This window comes from Sander lucioperca, chromosome 9 (assembly GCF_008315115.2).
Source record: "Sander lucioperca isolate FBNREF2018 chromosome 9, SLUC_FBN_1.2, whole genome shotgun sequence".
NCBI classification, from domain to species: domain Eukaryota; kingdom Metazoa; phylum Chordata; class Actinopteri; order Perciformes; family Percidae; genus Sander; species Sander lucioperca.
In genome coordinates this window covers 37,559,811-37,572,913 of record NC_050181.1, presented here as the reverse complement: position 1 = coordinate 37,572,913, position 13,103 = coordinate 37,559,811, and the positions used below count along the sequence as shown (strand labels likewise).

Here is a 13,103-nt window from a genome sequence, read left to right as displayed (position 1 = left end):
TGCATGGGGCAATAAAGACTACCACAGATGTAGCAAGAGACAGGTATAACACATGTTTACTCTGTACGCTCTTCTGTGGCTTTATTCAATCATTCTCACTGAGTGTGTCAGACCCATAGAAATAATTAAAATAAAAAAATATTTCTATGGTCAGACCAGTCCAGACCAGTCCAGTAGGGGGCGGTAATGTACCTGAAGCCGTTTGCCAACTGCCAAAAGCCAAAGAAGAAGCTACTTGGGCATGCGCACTCCAAATATACATGGCATGATCCTAACGTTGTGGAGTCGGTGAGTGTTTTGAACAGTAAACTGTTTACAATATCACTTCATGTATAGCTAATTAATTATCTTTTTGTCGTGTAACTAACCACCGTATTAGCACACATACACAGCTAGATACTTTTTACTTCTAGTTTGATCATTCAGATTTGTTAAAATCCATCAATTACTAGCTGGTAACACCGTTAGCTTAGCATTAGCATTAGTGCAATGCATTCAGTAGGTAACGTTAGCGTTGCGTTATGCTAACATACTGGGGCTAACTGGAGTTCGTAGAAATCATTAAATGGAATACATTTGTGTTACGGCGTGATATAACCCCTCTTGACTGTGGTTAATGATCTGAAGTAATTAAGAAATATTTGGCTAAATAACTGTGCTGTGACTTTGTTGCTAGTTAAGTTAGTAGGACAGCAATCCCCGTTAAGAGAAGTTAGCATAAAGAACCTCAGCCAAGAAGGGACTGAGGATCCATTGTATTGTTTTTAAAACAAGATATGCAGCCTAGACTGGAGTTAGGATGTGTTTGTTCTATTCTCTTGGAATTAAAGGGGCACATACTTTACTTAATCTGCTATTCAAACTGTGTACATGCACATAAGATATGAACTTACATTCAAATCATATTATTATCTGAGCAATAGAGTATATTATTAATACAGTAAATACGACCCAGTCAATATTCTTGCAATGTTTACTCATAAGTGGTAGTCTAACTCCACACCTCAGTCCAGGAATGCATAGTACGGTAATAACAGTAAATATTATTCTTTATTTACATCCTTGGCAACACTGTGTGCTTTATTTTTCCTCAGATAATCAGGAAGGATCTACGTTGAGTACCCGTCCAGTGTTAACTGGGTAAACAGGTGTGGGTGTCTGCGTGATTGAACCCATCGCATTGCAAAGATGGATTTCCAGCACCGAGCTGGAGGGAAGACGGGGAGCGGTGGGGTGGCATCTGCCTCTGAGAGTAACCGTGATAGGCGAGAACGGTTACGTCAGCTGGCCCTGGAGACCATTGACATAAACAAAGACCCCTACTTTATGAAGAATCATTTAGGATCATACGAGTGCAAACTTTGCTTGACACTTCATAACAATGAGGTGAGGAGGCACATGATGACACCTTCCTAGATTATGTTATCTGAACTTGGTGTTATTTCTTGTTATCCAAGTATCTTGTTTGACAAACTGCTCTCCTCTGCATCACAGGGCAGCTACTTGGCTCACACACAAGGAAAGAAACATCAGACCAACTTGTAAGTGCAATGTGCAATTTCTATTTCTATCTATTGATTCTGTTTATGTTGTGTTTTCTGTGACAGATTTATTCTACCACACCTTCCCATGACTGATAAACTTATCAAACCACACGCCCACTTTACATATACTCGACTTGTGTGTGGATCATCAGTAGAGCTGGGCAATATATCGATATTATATCGATATCGTGACATGAGACTAGATATCGTCTTAGATTTTGGATATCGTAATATGGCATAAGTGTTGTCTTTTCCTGGTTTTATAGGCTGCATTACAGTAAAATTATGTCATTTTCTGAACTTACCAGGCTGTTCTAGCTGTTCTATTATTTGCCTTTACCCATTTAGTCCTTATAGCCACATTACTGATGCTTATTTATCAAAAATCTCTATGTAAATATTTTGTGAAAGCACCAATAGTCAACACTACAATATCGTTGCGGTATCGATATTGAGGTATTTGGTCAAAAATATTGTGATATTTTATTTTCTCCATATCGCCCAGCCCTAATCATCAGCTATTTTATGGTTGCTGTGAATTGACGGAGCAACAACCCACTGTGTCCACTGCATTGATTAACAGTTAAAAACTGTTTATTTTGTTTGTTTCAGAGCGCGGAGAGCAGCCAAAGAGGCAAAAGAAGCTCCTGCTCAGCCAGCTCCAGCAAAAGTAAAAGTTGAGGTCAAGAAGTTTGTCAAAATTGGTCGACCAGGATACAAAGGTAAGCTGGATTCAGTGTAGTCATTATTAAGTTTATGCTGATTGTGGTTTCACTGCACATATATTGCATTTTAATATATGGTCCATGTCTTTCTCTTCTTCATAGTAACCAAACAGAGGGACCCAGAGACCGGACAACAGTCCTTACTTTTCCAGGTTAGTGTGTTTGGTGGGAATCCCACAGTAAAATCTGTTGATTTGAAGTTTTTTTTTTTTTATTGTTTTGTGAAGATTCTTAAACAAAGCAAATTAACATTAAAGCTCCACTTAAGATAGATGCTGGCTTTTGAGTGTGGTCTAGTCTCACCCCTTACAGCTGAAACAGCTGTAAATAGATGTTGTCCAGCTCCTCAAGCCCCATTCTCCCAAGTCTGGCTATATACTGGACTTCTAAGAACCTGACCTTTTCTCAGTCTGAAACTGCTGTCTAAAGGCCGTTTTATGGTTGTGCGTAGAATCGATGGCGTACCCCTGCAGACCCCTCTGCGTCTACGCCGGACCCTACGCCATAACCTGACGTGCACCTCTCGAAAAATGTAACTACACGTCGCAGCGACGCACGTCACTCGGCCGTGGCTTGGTAGCGTTGCATTTCCCCCGACTCATTTCCTGGTTCGCCTTCTCCATAAACAACATGAAAGCAAGGAGAGGGTTAACTTTCCCTGCTACAGATTTCCCACCGTGGTCAGAAAACACAGGGGAGACACTTTGTTTCTCTCATTATGACTCTAGAGTCACAACTCGCTCTGGAGCTAATCGCCGTCACTCTCTCACTTCTCCCTCGCTCTATCACCCACTCCCCAAACACACACACACACACACACACACACACACACACACACACATACACACACACACATGCTGGCTCAACGCACACACCAGCGCACAAGTATAAACATCAGGCCACTTACATAGGCTATGGCAAAAGCTCTGCGTGGAGCCTCCGCAGAACTGTAAAAGAGGCTTAATACATCAGTTATTTTAGTAGACGAGTATTCCACAGATTATTCCATCCATTAATCGAGGACTCTGATAAGAAGTACTTTTGCTTTTATTAAAGAGCAATTGTAAATATACAAAAGAGAAAATAAGACAGATCTCTTAAAATGAACAACTAACCCAATCAGCTAATGTAATGTTAGACTGGATGCTTTCTGCTGAAATTCTGAAGCATTAAAATTGTGCTACTGTGGTAGGCTAGATGAGTTTTACAATAGACATACTGTATAGAATTTTCTTCGCCCCCTCGGCTTATTTCTCTCTTCCTCCATTTTGCAATAGGCGCCGTCTTCTTCACGTTACCTGTACACAGCCCGTAAGCGCGTTGTGTGTAAAGTCGGTACTCACTGTTTTTACTGTTTTTACCACAGCAGTAATGACTAAATATGGCTGTTTTTAGTCGTTGTGGTTTGACTGTAAAGGACAAATCTATAACTACCTGTTGTTCTTATCTCTGTTCCTCAGATTGACTACCCAGAGATCGCTGAAGGAATTGGGCCCAGGCATCGTTTCATGTCTGCCTACGAACAGCGCATCGAGCCCCCTGATCGTCGCTGGCAGTACCTGCTTTTGGCTGCTGAGCCATATGAGACTATTGCCTTTAAGGTGAGTGGAAGCTGCACTTCTACTGTGCTTTTATAATATTTTTCTCCTCGCTGTGATATAACATCAACATATTTGCTCATTTAGGTCCCGAGTAGAGAAATTGATAAAGCAGAAAACCGCTTCTGGACCCACTGGAACAGAGAAACTAAACAGGTACTGATAAGCTGATTAACATTTGTTACCACAAAGCCAACCTGGGTATTTTATCAGGAAAGTGGAAGTATTCGGTCAAACCAATCTTTCATGTTATTTTCCTCCTAGTTCTTCCTACAGTTCCACTTCAAAATGGAGAAAGCTGTTCCCCAGTCCAGCGGACCCCCACCTCCTGCAGGTGTGAAGCGCCCTCCTCCTCTCATGAGTGGAGTTGGACCTCGCCCACCAAATGATTCTATGCCCCCTCCCCCGCCAGGTGGGATGCCCCCTCTCCCACCTGGGGCTCCGGGTAACCCCCATATGCCCCGTCAGATGCCCATGCCCCCCATGCCAATGAGGCCACCTCCTCCTGACGGTCTTATGTCTAATAATTGATCCCTACTAGAGTATCATGATTGCTTTCTTTCATGGTGTTTTCAATTATGTTTAAAGTCTACATTTAGTAAATCTTTATACATTTGTTTGGTTTATGTTAATGTGTAGGGCAGCCCGTATGACCACACTGTTTTGTATAAATGCTTAGATTCGGGATATGGAGCTATGATTGAAAATAGCTCATCTTTTAAGATTCTGTTTTTGTAATTAAATTCTGTGGAGAAAAAAAATATCTGTCTATCAAAGTCTGGGTTTTTACGAAGACATCAAACACAAAGATTAATTGATGTATCCTGTGATTGTGTGAATAGGTCGTAGCAGAAGAAAGGTCCTTTTTAAAGTGCTCATATTATGCTCATTTTCAGGTTCATAATTGTATTTAGAGATTATATCATAATAGGTTTAATTATCAAAAAACACCATATTTTTGTTGTACTGCACATTGCTGCAGCTCCTCTTTTCACCCTGTGTGTTGAGCTCTCTGTTTTAGCTACAGAGTGAGACATCTCACTTCTGTTCCATCTTTGTTGGGAGTCGCACATGTGCAGTAAGTGCTGCCAGCTAGTCAGTTGCAGAGTATGAGGGCGTGCCACGCTAGCAGCTAGGCGAGCATTATGACGTGTGTTACAAAGTGACGCACGTTCGTCACGGAAGTAAAGGCTGGACTACAATAGAGCTGTTTGGAGCAGTTTGTGAACAGTGTTTTCTGTTGGAGATGGTAAGTCCCTTTGGGGTGGACTTTGGGCTTTTTCACTTTGTAAACCTATGCACAAAAAAAAATATATAACACAATAAAGGAAAGGGAAAAAGCCAAAAAGCATAATATGAGCACTTTAACTGGGCTCTCTGAAGCAGCTCTCAGAGGACATAAGCTTGTGTGTCAACAGTGGGTCAAATTATTGATGACCCCCAATCTCAATCTTTTGTCGGCCATGTTCAGTACCTACCAGCTACATACTATTGACAGTTTACTGAGCTGGCATGATTGACAAGCAGTTTATTAAAGCTGTTGTAGATCTTTCAACACTAAAGAAAATCTAATGATCACATAGATATTTTAAATAATGCAGTCAGGACATTAAATGTCTTTACAGGTAACTCAAATCAAATCTGTCTAGCAAAGCAACAATATTGAGGTCATTTAACTGAAAGCACACATTATTTTTGAGCCTAATGGTATTTGAAAGATTTGATAGAAAAAATCTTTCATTGAGTTCAATATTTCCTCCTTTAATAAATGTTATCAAATCTATTCAGGTGAACATTGTTTAGAAAATGACATGGCCACTGTAGAAAGAATGAACTCATCCCTTTTGAGTCTTTTTCTTCTCTTTCTTTTCCTCCAGCTTTTTATTCTTCTCTGGCTGTTCCTCTATTCCTTCACCCTCGTCTTCCTCATCTGCTGCTTCTTTAGGTTCCTCCTTTGTATCTCTTTCTTTCTTGTCTTTGATTTCTTCGTCCCTGGCTTTCCTGGCCCTCCTGTCCTTTATTTTCCCTTGTTTTGGTTTCATGAGTTTTTTGTCTGGCAGTGGCTTGTTTCTGAGACCTCTGTATGCTCGTGCTGTCGCTCCCCTCTTTGGCTTTCCTCTTTTGACTTCTCCATCGTCGTCATCATCGTCCTCCTCATCCTCTTCGTCATCAAGGTCTGGCAGCCACCAAAGCATGACCTCCCAAAGAGTTGGCTCGGGCTAGAATGGGGAGAACACATGAAGTATTTGACATATATAAACTGTGGTACAATGAACAGCTGGATGATGAAAGAGTCAAATAGGTGAATCCGAGTTACTTGTTGATGTCTTTACCTGTGCTGGTTGTCCCCTGTGTCGTAATATGCCTGACCGTCTCACTGTCAGTTCAACTTCCTCATCCTCCTCTGCTCTCCCCTGACCGCGCAGACTTTCTGTTTAAAAAAAAATAAATATATATATAAAACCACTTAGTCACAGCAGGCATGTCATTTTGTAACAGTGGTGCTAATTTTGGTTTACTTGCCATGAAGCCTGTGAAAGCCTGAGGTGAGCACCAGGATGGTAATGGCCACAAACAGACAGCGGTTGAGGGTGACGTTCTCCCACGGTCTGTCAACCTGGTTCAGGTTTTGGATGGACACAGCTTTATGCAAGGATGCTTAAGGAAATGCAAGAACAAGGAGGGGACACTTTTATTGTAATCCAGTGAAGTAAACATTGAAAGCTGACAGAGGTTGAGGAGAAAGATGGTAATGAGTCACTTCTTCTGGAGAAGCTGGGTTCCCTGGGTAAAATCTTGGGTTCTGCTCTTGGTTGCTGTGAAAATGGAGGCATTTCCTGTTGGAGAACAACATGTAGCTTATGAGAAAAGATGTATTAGGGATGTGAACGCAGTAAAAAAAAATGTTCATGTTGGTGTTTTCCAACTAACCTCTCTGACTTTCCTTGTCATGTACATTTCTGAAACAGACAGATGGACATTTACGGAGGGATGATATCACAAATCTTATAAACCACAAACAACCATTCCCTCAATCTGGAATGTATTTATCCAGATTCATTTGATGCATATTCATACATTATTGTTGGCTGACATTTGCTACATTTTATTAACCTCTCATTTACATAAAATTACAAGTCTACTGTGCCAGTTTTTTTTTTACAAGCAGACAAAACCGGGGTCATCCCTATGTTCCCTTAGTTCTATGAAATGTTCCCACTATCCAAATTAGGCCCTGTGTCCCTCAGCCCTATGTTCCCTCATTTCTATTAAATGTCCCCCACATCAAAATTAGCACTATGTTCCCTCAGCCCACCGGTCATATATGATGTTTTGGATATGTGACATTGTATTCATTGCTGCAGTAATACTGATCATCTTGGTTTAGGGGTTAGGGCTGCACAGCGCTAGGTCTGAGGAAACATAGGGTTAAGGGAACACAGGGCTGAGGGAACATAGGGTTAAGGGAACACAGGGCTGAGGGAACATAGGGTTATGGGAACACAGGGCTGAGGGAACATAGGGTTAAGGGAACAAAGGGCTGAGGGAACATAGGGCTGAGGGAACAAAGGGCTGAGGGAACATAGGGTTGAAGGAACACAGGGCTGAGGGAATTCAGGGCTGAGGGAGCATGGGGGATAGAAAAGTCGGGAGACCAAAGTCCTTAGGATTCATTCTCTGGAGACCTTAAAAGACTACAAAATTATTTCAGTCTGGACCAAAGTGCTGGCAACTAGATTATAGACTTTTAAGAGCTCTGCTTCGCAAGTGAGTGAGGCTGATTACACCCACCATCCATTCAGCACTTCTGAGCTGCATTGTCACTGTGTTGCCTTTGACCAGGAGTCATATTTCAGTCGCTCCCTGTTCTGCTGCTCCCAAGTATTTATAGAGATGTACAATATATGCACAATGGATGAAGGCTTTTATGTGCAAGCATTACAGATTCTGTGTGTGTGGGTGTTTTTGTGTCGCCACCTGGTCTGTAGATCTGTCGAACAGGCTTAAGTGGAGGAGGATCTGCTCTTGGTGGCCTTAACTCCTCTTCAAATGTGTCATAGCTTTCTTCCATACCTTCCCTGAGAGACAGAGAGGGAAGAAGATGGACGTGGCTTAAAACTGAGTTTGTTTAAAATTGATTCAGCAGATTTAGACATGCATATTACACAAAGCTTTGCATATGAATCTGGCTGTAGTCAGAGGCCAGTTCAGATTGTTGGTATTTTTAGAAGTGCTTTTCTTGCCTGCTTTTACCTTCCAGAAACAAGAGGATTCAAAGGATCACAATGTCTTTACAGCTGTTCTTATTAGTATTCTTGACTTTGTAAAAGTTATTTCCATTGTCTCATCAGTGTTCCACATTGGCTGCACAAAATGATTTAAGTAAAAGGTCAACTTCTCTAGTTTATGAATAAAACTTCAAGTTTCTTGACCTTCACATTTACAGATGAATGCTGTGAGGCCCTGATGTCTTACATGACATTTCTACACAGACACTGAGCTAATGTCCTAGCAGCCCTATAAATAGATGAAGCAAAGTCACTGGAGAGACAGATGGATACAAACTGCATACAAATACACAAAAAATAAAGGCCTGATGTTACCATTATACCCCAGGCTAGCCTGTCCCCGTGATGAAGCCTAACCTTTGAACCTGATTGAAATAAGGACCTACCTGCCTCGACATTTGGGGTCCCCCTGGGCAGTGTCTGGGAACCTTTGTCACAGAGCCTGTTGTTCCCCTGCAGCGATGGCAGCAGAGTCACGCTCTGAACTCTGACAGCCAAGCACAGGTGGCAGAGAATGAAAAAAGAAAAAAGAATTGAATGTCAATCACAAGTGTTGACCGAGGGAGGGTGACATTAACATGTGCCATACAGCTTTAGAATCCCAAGAGAGGGCTGAGATGGTAAGAAAAGGACCACATCTTATACCAAGTTTTGGAATAATCGTATAAAAATGTTTATCTTATCTGGTAACAGTCCCACAGATTTTGAGCAACTAGGACAGCATCCCTATAAATAAAAACTGTAAAAACTGGTTTTGTGTTTTGAAAACAAATAGAAAGAACAAATGGAGCTGCTTATGGTAAAGATATTATTTTAAGATGCTTTCACATTTTTGGTCTGAAAATTTGGACATTATAATGGACACTTTTATTAATCTCACCAGCAGAGAGTGCCACTGTACTTAAAGGATGTTTCAGGCTGCTTCACAGATGAAGTCTGTAGTCTGTCACACAGATTAACAGAAGGGCTGACACGTATCCTTTTTATGAGCTAACCATCAGCCGGCCCCTCTACATCACACACTTTAGATACGCATGACCATTTTGTTAATCAAATTTTAACCGTTATGTTGCCTTAGTGCATTCAGCAATCCTATCAACAGAATAAGGCAAGTGGATATTCTCATACTGTGTGTGTGTGTGTGTGTGTGTGTGTGTGCGTGTGTGCGTGCGTGCGTGCGTGCGTGGCAGTGTAAACAGATGTAAAGATGATTGGGTTATATCAGGAGGTGCTTGCAGGCCACCTTTATGTGGGAGGGGAGGGGAAGTGTTGGTAAACAGACTTGTGGCGATGTTGATGACTCATACCTTTGCTGGGACTCTGCCCAATTCCAGCTGAATCACACATTGCTGTACCCATCAGGAATCATTTTATAGTGGACATAAGCTCTGTAACCTTTTGCCGTGGGTAGACTGACCAAGAGAAGGCCAGGATCTGAAATGGTACACCCATCGCTGAATCATATGACGTAATGTCCAAAAACTGACACAACCAATCTCTTTCAGTTGTGGTGCTTTTTTAAATCAAAATTAGGTGGCCCACCACTTTGGTCCAGAATGAAAGATCTCAACAACTAATGCTTGCTCTTGGGGGGAATTGTTTGGTGTGTGTAAATTATAGAGTGCGGTCTAGACCTACTCTATCTGTAAAGTGTCCTGAGATAACTTCTGTTATGATTTGACACTATAAATTGACATTGATGTTTCCCTCAGGATGATTGTAACAACTGGTGATTCTCTCATTTTTTCATCTAGCGCTGTCATCAGGTTAACATTTCAATTTCCACATCCAATTTGCATAGTTAGGTGCTGTGCACATGTGCCCTCCACTAAAATCAAAACCAACCCTTTTCAGATTTTAAACAGTTTATTGTGTTTGTTTAAGACACAAAGTGTACAATATTGTATGCATGTTGTGCTGTAGGCTCTCCTATTACAGTATACTGAATATTATAGTGGCATCATGTCTTCATTTAGTGTTATTCTTGCTTATGATGAGCTTGTCTGCAGACTTAATGACCAAGTGCACACTCTCACCCCACTGATCTGTCAGTGCTTACACTGAAGTCCCAAGGATACGGCCCCATCACTAGTTAGAGTGCATCATGAGGAAACAGTTCTAATTCAAAAGCGCATTTGATTTGGATAAATTAAATTAGCTCCTCCAATTTTAAACTGAGCCTTTAGATTTCCTTCTTAATGTCAATTAGTAATCTGAGCTCTTTCTATTTTATTCTCAGCACGTGTCGAGGTAAAAAGGTGAAACTCTGCCAAGTTAGGGCCAAAATCTTAAAGCAGCTACAAGGAACTTTCATTTTGTGTTGATTTTGGCAGCCCCTGTGGACAAAAGTCCACCGCCTCGTGTGGTAAAGATGGTAATCTGGCTAGTGCGTGCATTTGTTTTGTTCTTTTGTAGTGAAAGAATGAGGCAACTTTAAACTATTACTATTACTACTGTTTGCAGGATGCATAGCGATAAGGTAATGTATCTATTTGTGGCTATGTAAGATAAATAACTGTAAAATGACAATGGTGGAATACCTGAGACGAAGAGGGACAATTCAGGATTGGTTTAAATCCTTTCAAATCCTGCAATTATCTCCATCTGTTGAATGACCAACCAAGGTTGACATGTGTTTTCACCTGTGCTCAATCAACTGTCCCTTTTAGCTTGGGTACGAACCCAAATATCATTCACTGGTACTGTTCCTTCCTTACTAACAGGCAACAGCTGGTCAGGGTCAATAACACCTATTCCCCCATGGTCACAACCAGCTGCGGTGCCCCAAAAGGATGTGTTAGCTCTCCTCTGCTCTTCACACTCAATACCAAGGACTGTGTTACCCGTGCAGAAGGAGGGGGAGGGGGCTGACCTCTATGTGGAAACAGTGAATCATCTGATAAAATGGTGTGACTTAAATGCCCTCATCCTCAATACACAGATAAATGAGGAGATTATCTTTGGCACCTCTCATGAGTGCCACATCACACCAATAACCATTCACAATCAAACCATAAAACAAAAATCATTGTTCAAATACCCAGGAGTGCACGTGGGCAGTGACCTTTCCTGGACCCACCATGTAGACTATATCTGCAGCAAAGTACAGCAGAGAATCTACTTTTTAAGGAGACTCAGGTCATTTGGAGCAAGCAGCGAAATCCTGTCTCTTTTCTTTGTGTCAACAATTCAAAGCATCCTGCAGTATGGAGGCGCAGTGTGGTTTGGGAGCCTCTCAGCTCATCTGAAGGACAGGATTCGACGGCTCCTGGGAATCTGTTCCAAATTGGTGGGCCACTCAGTGGAGAATGCGTTCACTGAAAGCCATGTACTGCACACCGTCAGACTGGCTGACAAAATCTCCCTGGACTCTTCCCATGTGTTGCATGGGGAGTACCAACTCCTGCCCTCCGGGAGGCGCTATAGGTTCCCAGACTGCAGAAAGAACAAATACAAACACTTATTTGTTCCTCTGGCAATATCTCTGCTGAATCAACACAGGAGGGCAAAGAAGTGATAGTTCCCCCCCACTTTCATCTTTATATTTATGACTATTTAAGACCACTCTTGCAGGGCAGGGCCCCTCTCATATTATCTATTTATGTTTTGTTTTTAATGATGCCTATATGTTTTAGCTGTTTATCTTTATGTTGTTATGTAATTGTTGGAGCTTGTATTGCGGTCTTTGGTGTTTTCTGCCCCCAACATCTCCTCCCAGGCAGCGTGACAATGGTTATGTTTAGGGTTAAGGTTAGGGTTAGCTGCCTGGAAGGCGTCGTTGGAGGCAAAAAACACCATCGAGCTTGTATTGCAAAACAAATTCCCATGTCTACGGACAATAAAGTGCTATCTATAGAGGGTTTTCACCGACGTCACGTTCTGGGCGGTAACCTACATGCGCGGCCATATTGGAGGCACTCGGTGTAAACAACTAAATGGAGTAATGTGCACTTTGGAGACTTTAATACTTTATGTCTAAACAACAGAAAGCTCATCAAAACGCGTCCAAGATGCAAAGGCATGGAAGGACTTGGACCACAAAAAAGGCGCGATATTTTGAGAAATTACAGTTTACTGGCGGTGCAGATCCCTACAAGTTGGCTCCCTCTTCTTGGATCCATGGCGACCCGGTGATTCTTCAGTTGCATATCCCGATATAGTCAACTACCTGGTTTTCTCGCCGAGCCCATACACAGCGGAAGACCTTAAATCCTACAAAAGTTTGGAGGCTTATAACCAGATGGTGTGTGATGGGTGAGGGAGACGCAGTACCAAGTCATTAACGACCAATGTGTTGTGAAGGCCAAAGTAAGTAATGCAATAACGTCTTTAATCAACCTAACCTTAACTGTATGATATCATTGTGACACTCAAGGTGTAAACAAGTGACTCTCAATAGTTTTTTTTTTCATTTCAAAGACCGAACAAGACAGAGTTTTCCCTCGTAGATCCTGGTTGAGCTTTGCCAACCACAAGCGCCTCCTTTCCTCTGATAACTTCTGGCATTCCTCTCCCTGGTTTTTAATAACTTTTGGAAGTCGATAATATTCCAAATGTTTTTCTCAGTCTGAGCTATTGGTACAACCTAAAACACGGCGATAATTAACCATTTTCCTTGACGCCGTTCGGGATCTATGGTGCTTTGTTGTGATGCGGAGTACCTCCAACATGGCGACTTCGGGTCTGATGACGCGTCCTGAAAACCCTGTATCTGTCTTTGTTTTGTTCATCAGTCAATTCTTTTCTTTTTTTCTTTGATGATCCTGCCCCAGTGTCAGCCATAATCACAAAATATAGCATTAAAAATAAAATTCTCAAAGAAATATTCTCCTCCTGCTTCCACTTAACTGCTACTCACTGTGAAATTTTGCCAAGGAAAATGTAAACATAGGCTCTTTTGGTCTGCGTGGCGTAAATGGTTGTAGTCTGATTTTGCTGGGAATTGAC

The 13,103-nt window shown here is 41.8% G+C and overlaps 2 protein-coding genes across 4 annotated transcripts; one reads left to right on the top strand and one right to left on the bottom strand.

Moving 5' to 3' along the window:
* The first annotated feature begins 149 nt into the window (after window positions 1-149).
* Window positions 150-4,628, top strand: sf3a2 (splicing factor 3a, subunit 2). Its single transcript, XM_031281090.2, has 8 exons — window positions 150-288; window positions 1,095-1,386; window positions 1,495-1,541; window positions 2,157-2,266; window positions 2,372-2,421; window positions 3,730-3,870; window positions 3,955-4,023; window positions 4,132-4,628. Exons 2-8 carry the CDS (start codon window positions 1,189-1,191, stop codon window positions 4,396-4,398), a joined length of 882 nt encoding a protein of 293 aa, XP_031136950.1. The 5' UTR covers window positions 150-288; window positions 1,095-1,188; the 3' UTR covers window positions 4,399-4,628.
* Window positions 4,629-5,370: 742 nt separating this feature from the next.
* LOC116037208 (nucleolin) lies at window positions 5,371-8,655 on the bottom strand. 3 transcript variants are annotated; one of them, XM_031280986.2, is made up of 7 exons: window positions 8,543-8,655; window positions 7,846-7,946; window positions 6,799-6,827; window positions 6,629-6,704; window positions 6,391-6,525; window positions 6,201-6,298; window positions 5,371-6,086 (listed from the first exon to the last, which is right to left on the bottom strand). In XM_031280986.2, exons 2-7 carry the CDS (start codon window positions 7,937-7,939, stop codon window positions 5,703-5,705), a joined length of 816 nt encoding a protein of 271 aa, XP_031136846.2. In that variant the 5' UTR covers window positions 7,940-7,946; window positions 8,543-8,655; the 3' UTR covers window positions 5,371-5,702. The 3 variants fall into 3 exon arrangements, with proteins under 3 accessions (XP_031136846.2, XP_031136845.2, XP_035861545.1); XM_031280985.2 differs by having other exon boundaries at window positions 8,547-8,655; XM_036005652.1 differs by lacking the exons at window positions 7,846-7,946; window positions 8,543-8,655 and adding an exon at window positions 7,660-7,801.
* Between the last annotated feature and the right edge of the window lie 4,448 nt (window positions 8,656-13,103).

What these genes read in the sequence shown, in the direction of transcription:
- LOC116037208 (XM_031280985.2), bottom strand. An exon ending in TCGACAGATCTACAGACCAG is followed by an intron (nt 6,828 to 7,845) that starts GTGGCGACACAA and finishes TGTCTGTTTCAG; the next exon opens with AAATGTACATGACAAGGAAA. An exon ending in TGACAAGGAAAGTCAGAGAG is followed by an intron (nt 6,705 to 6,798) that starts GTTAGTTGGAAA and finishes GTTCTCCAACAG; the next exon opens with GAAATGCCTCCATTTTCACA.
- sf3a2 (XM_031281090.2), top strand. Translation starts at nt 1,189, where the DNA reads ATGGATTTCCAGCACCGAGCTGGAGGGAAGACGGGGAGCGGTGGGGTG. An exon ending in AAGAAACATCAGACCAACTT is followed by an intron (nt 1,542 to 2,156) that starts GTAAGTGCAATG and finishes TGTTTGTTTCAG; the next exon opens with AGCGCGGAGAGCAGCCAAAG. An exon ending in TGGTCGACCAGGATACAAAG is followed by an intron (nt 2,267 to 2,371) that starts GTAAGCTGGATT and finishes TCTTCTTCATAG; the next exon opens with TAACCAAACAGAGGGACCCA.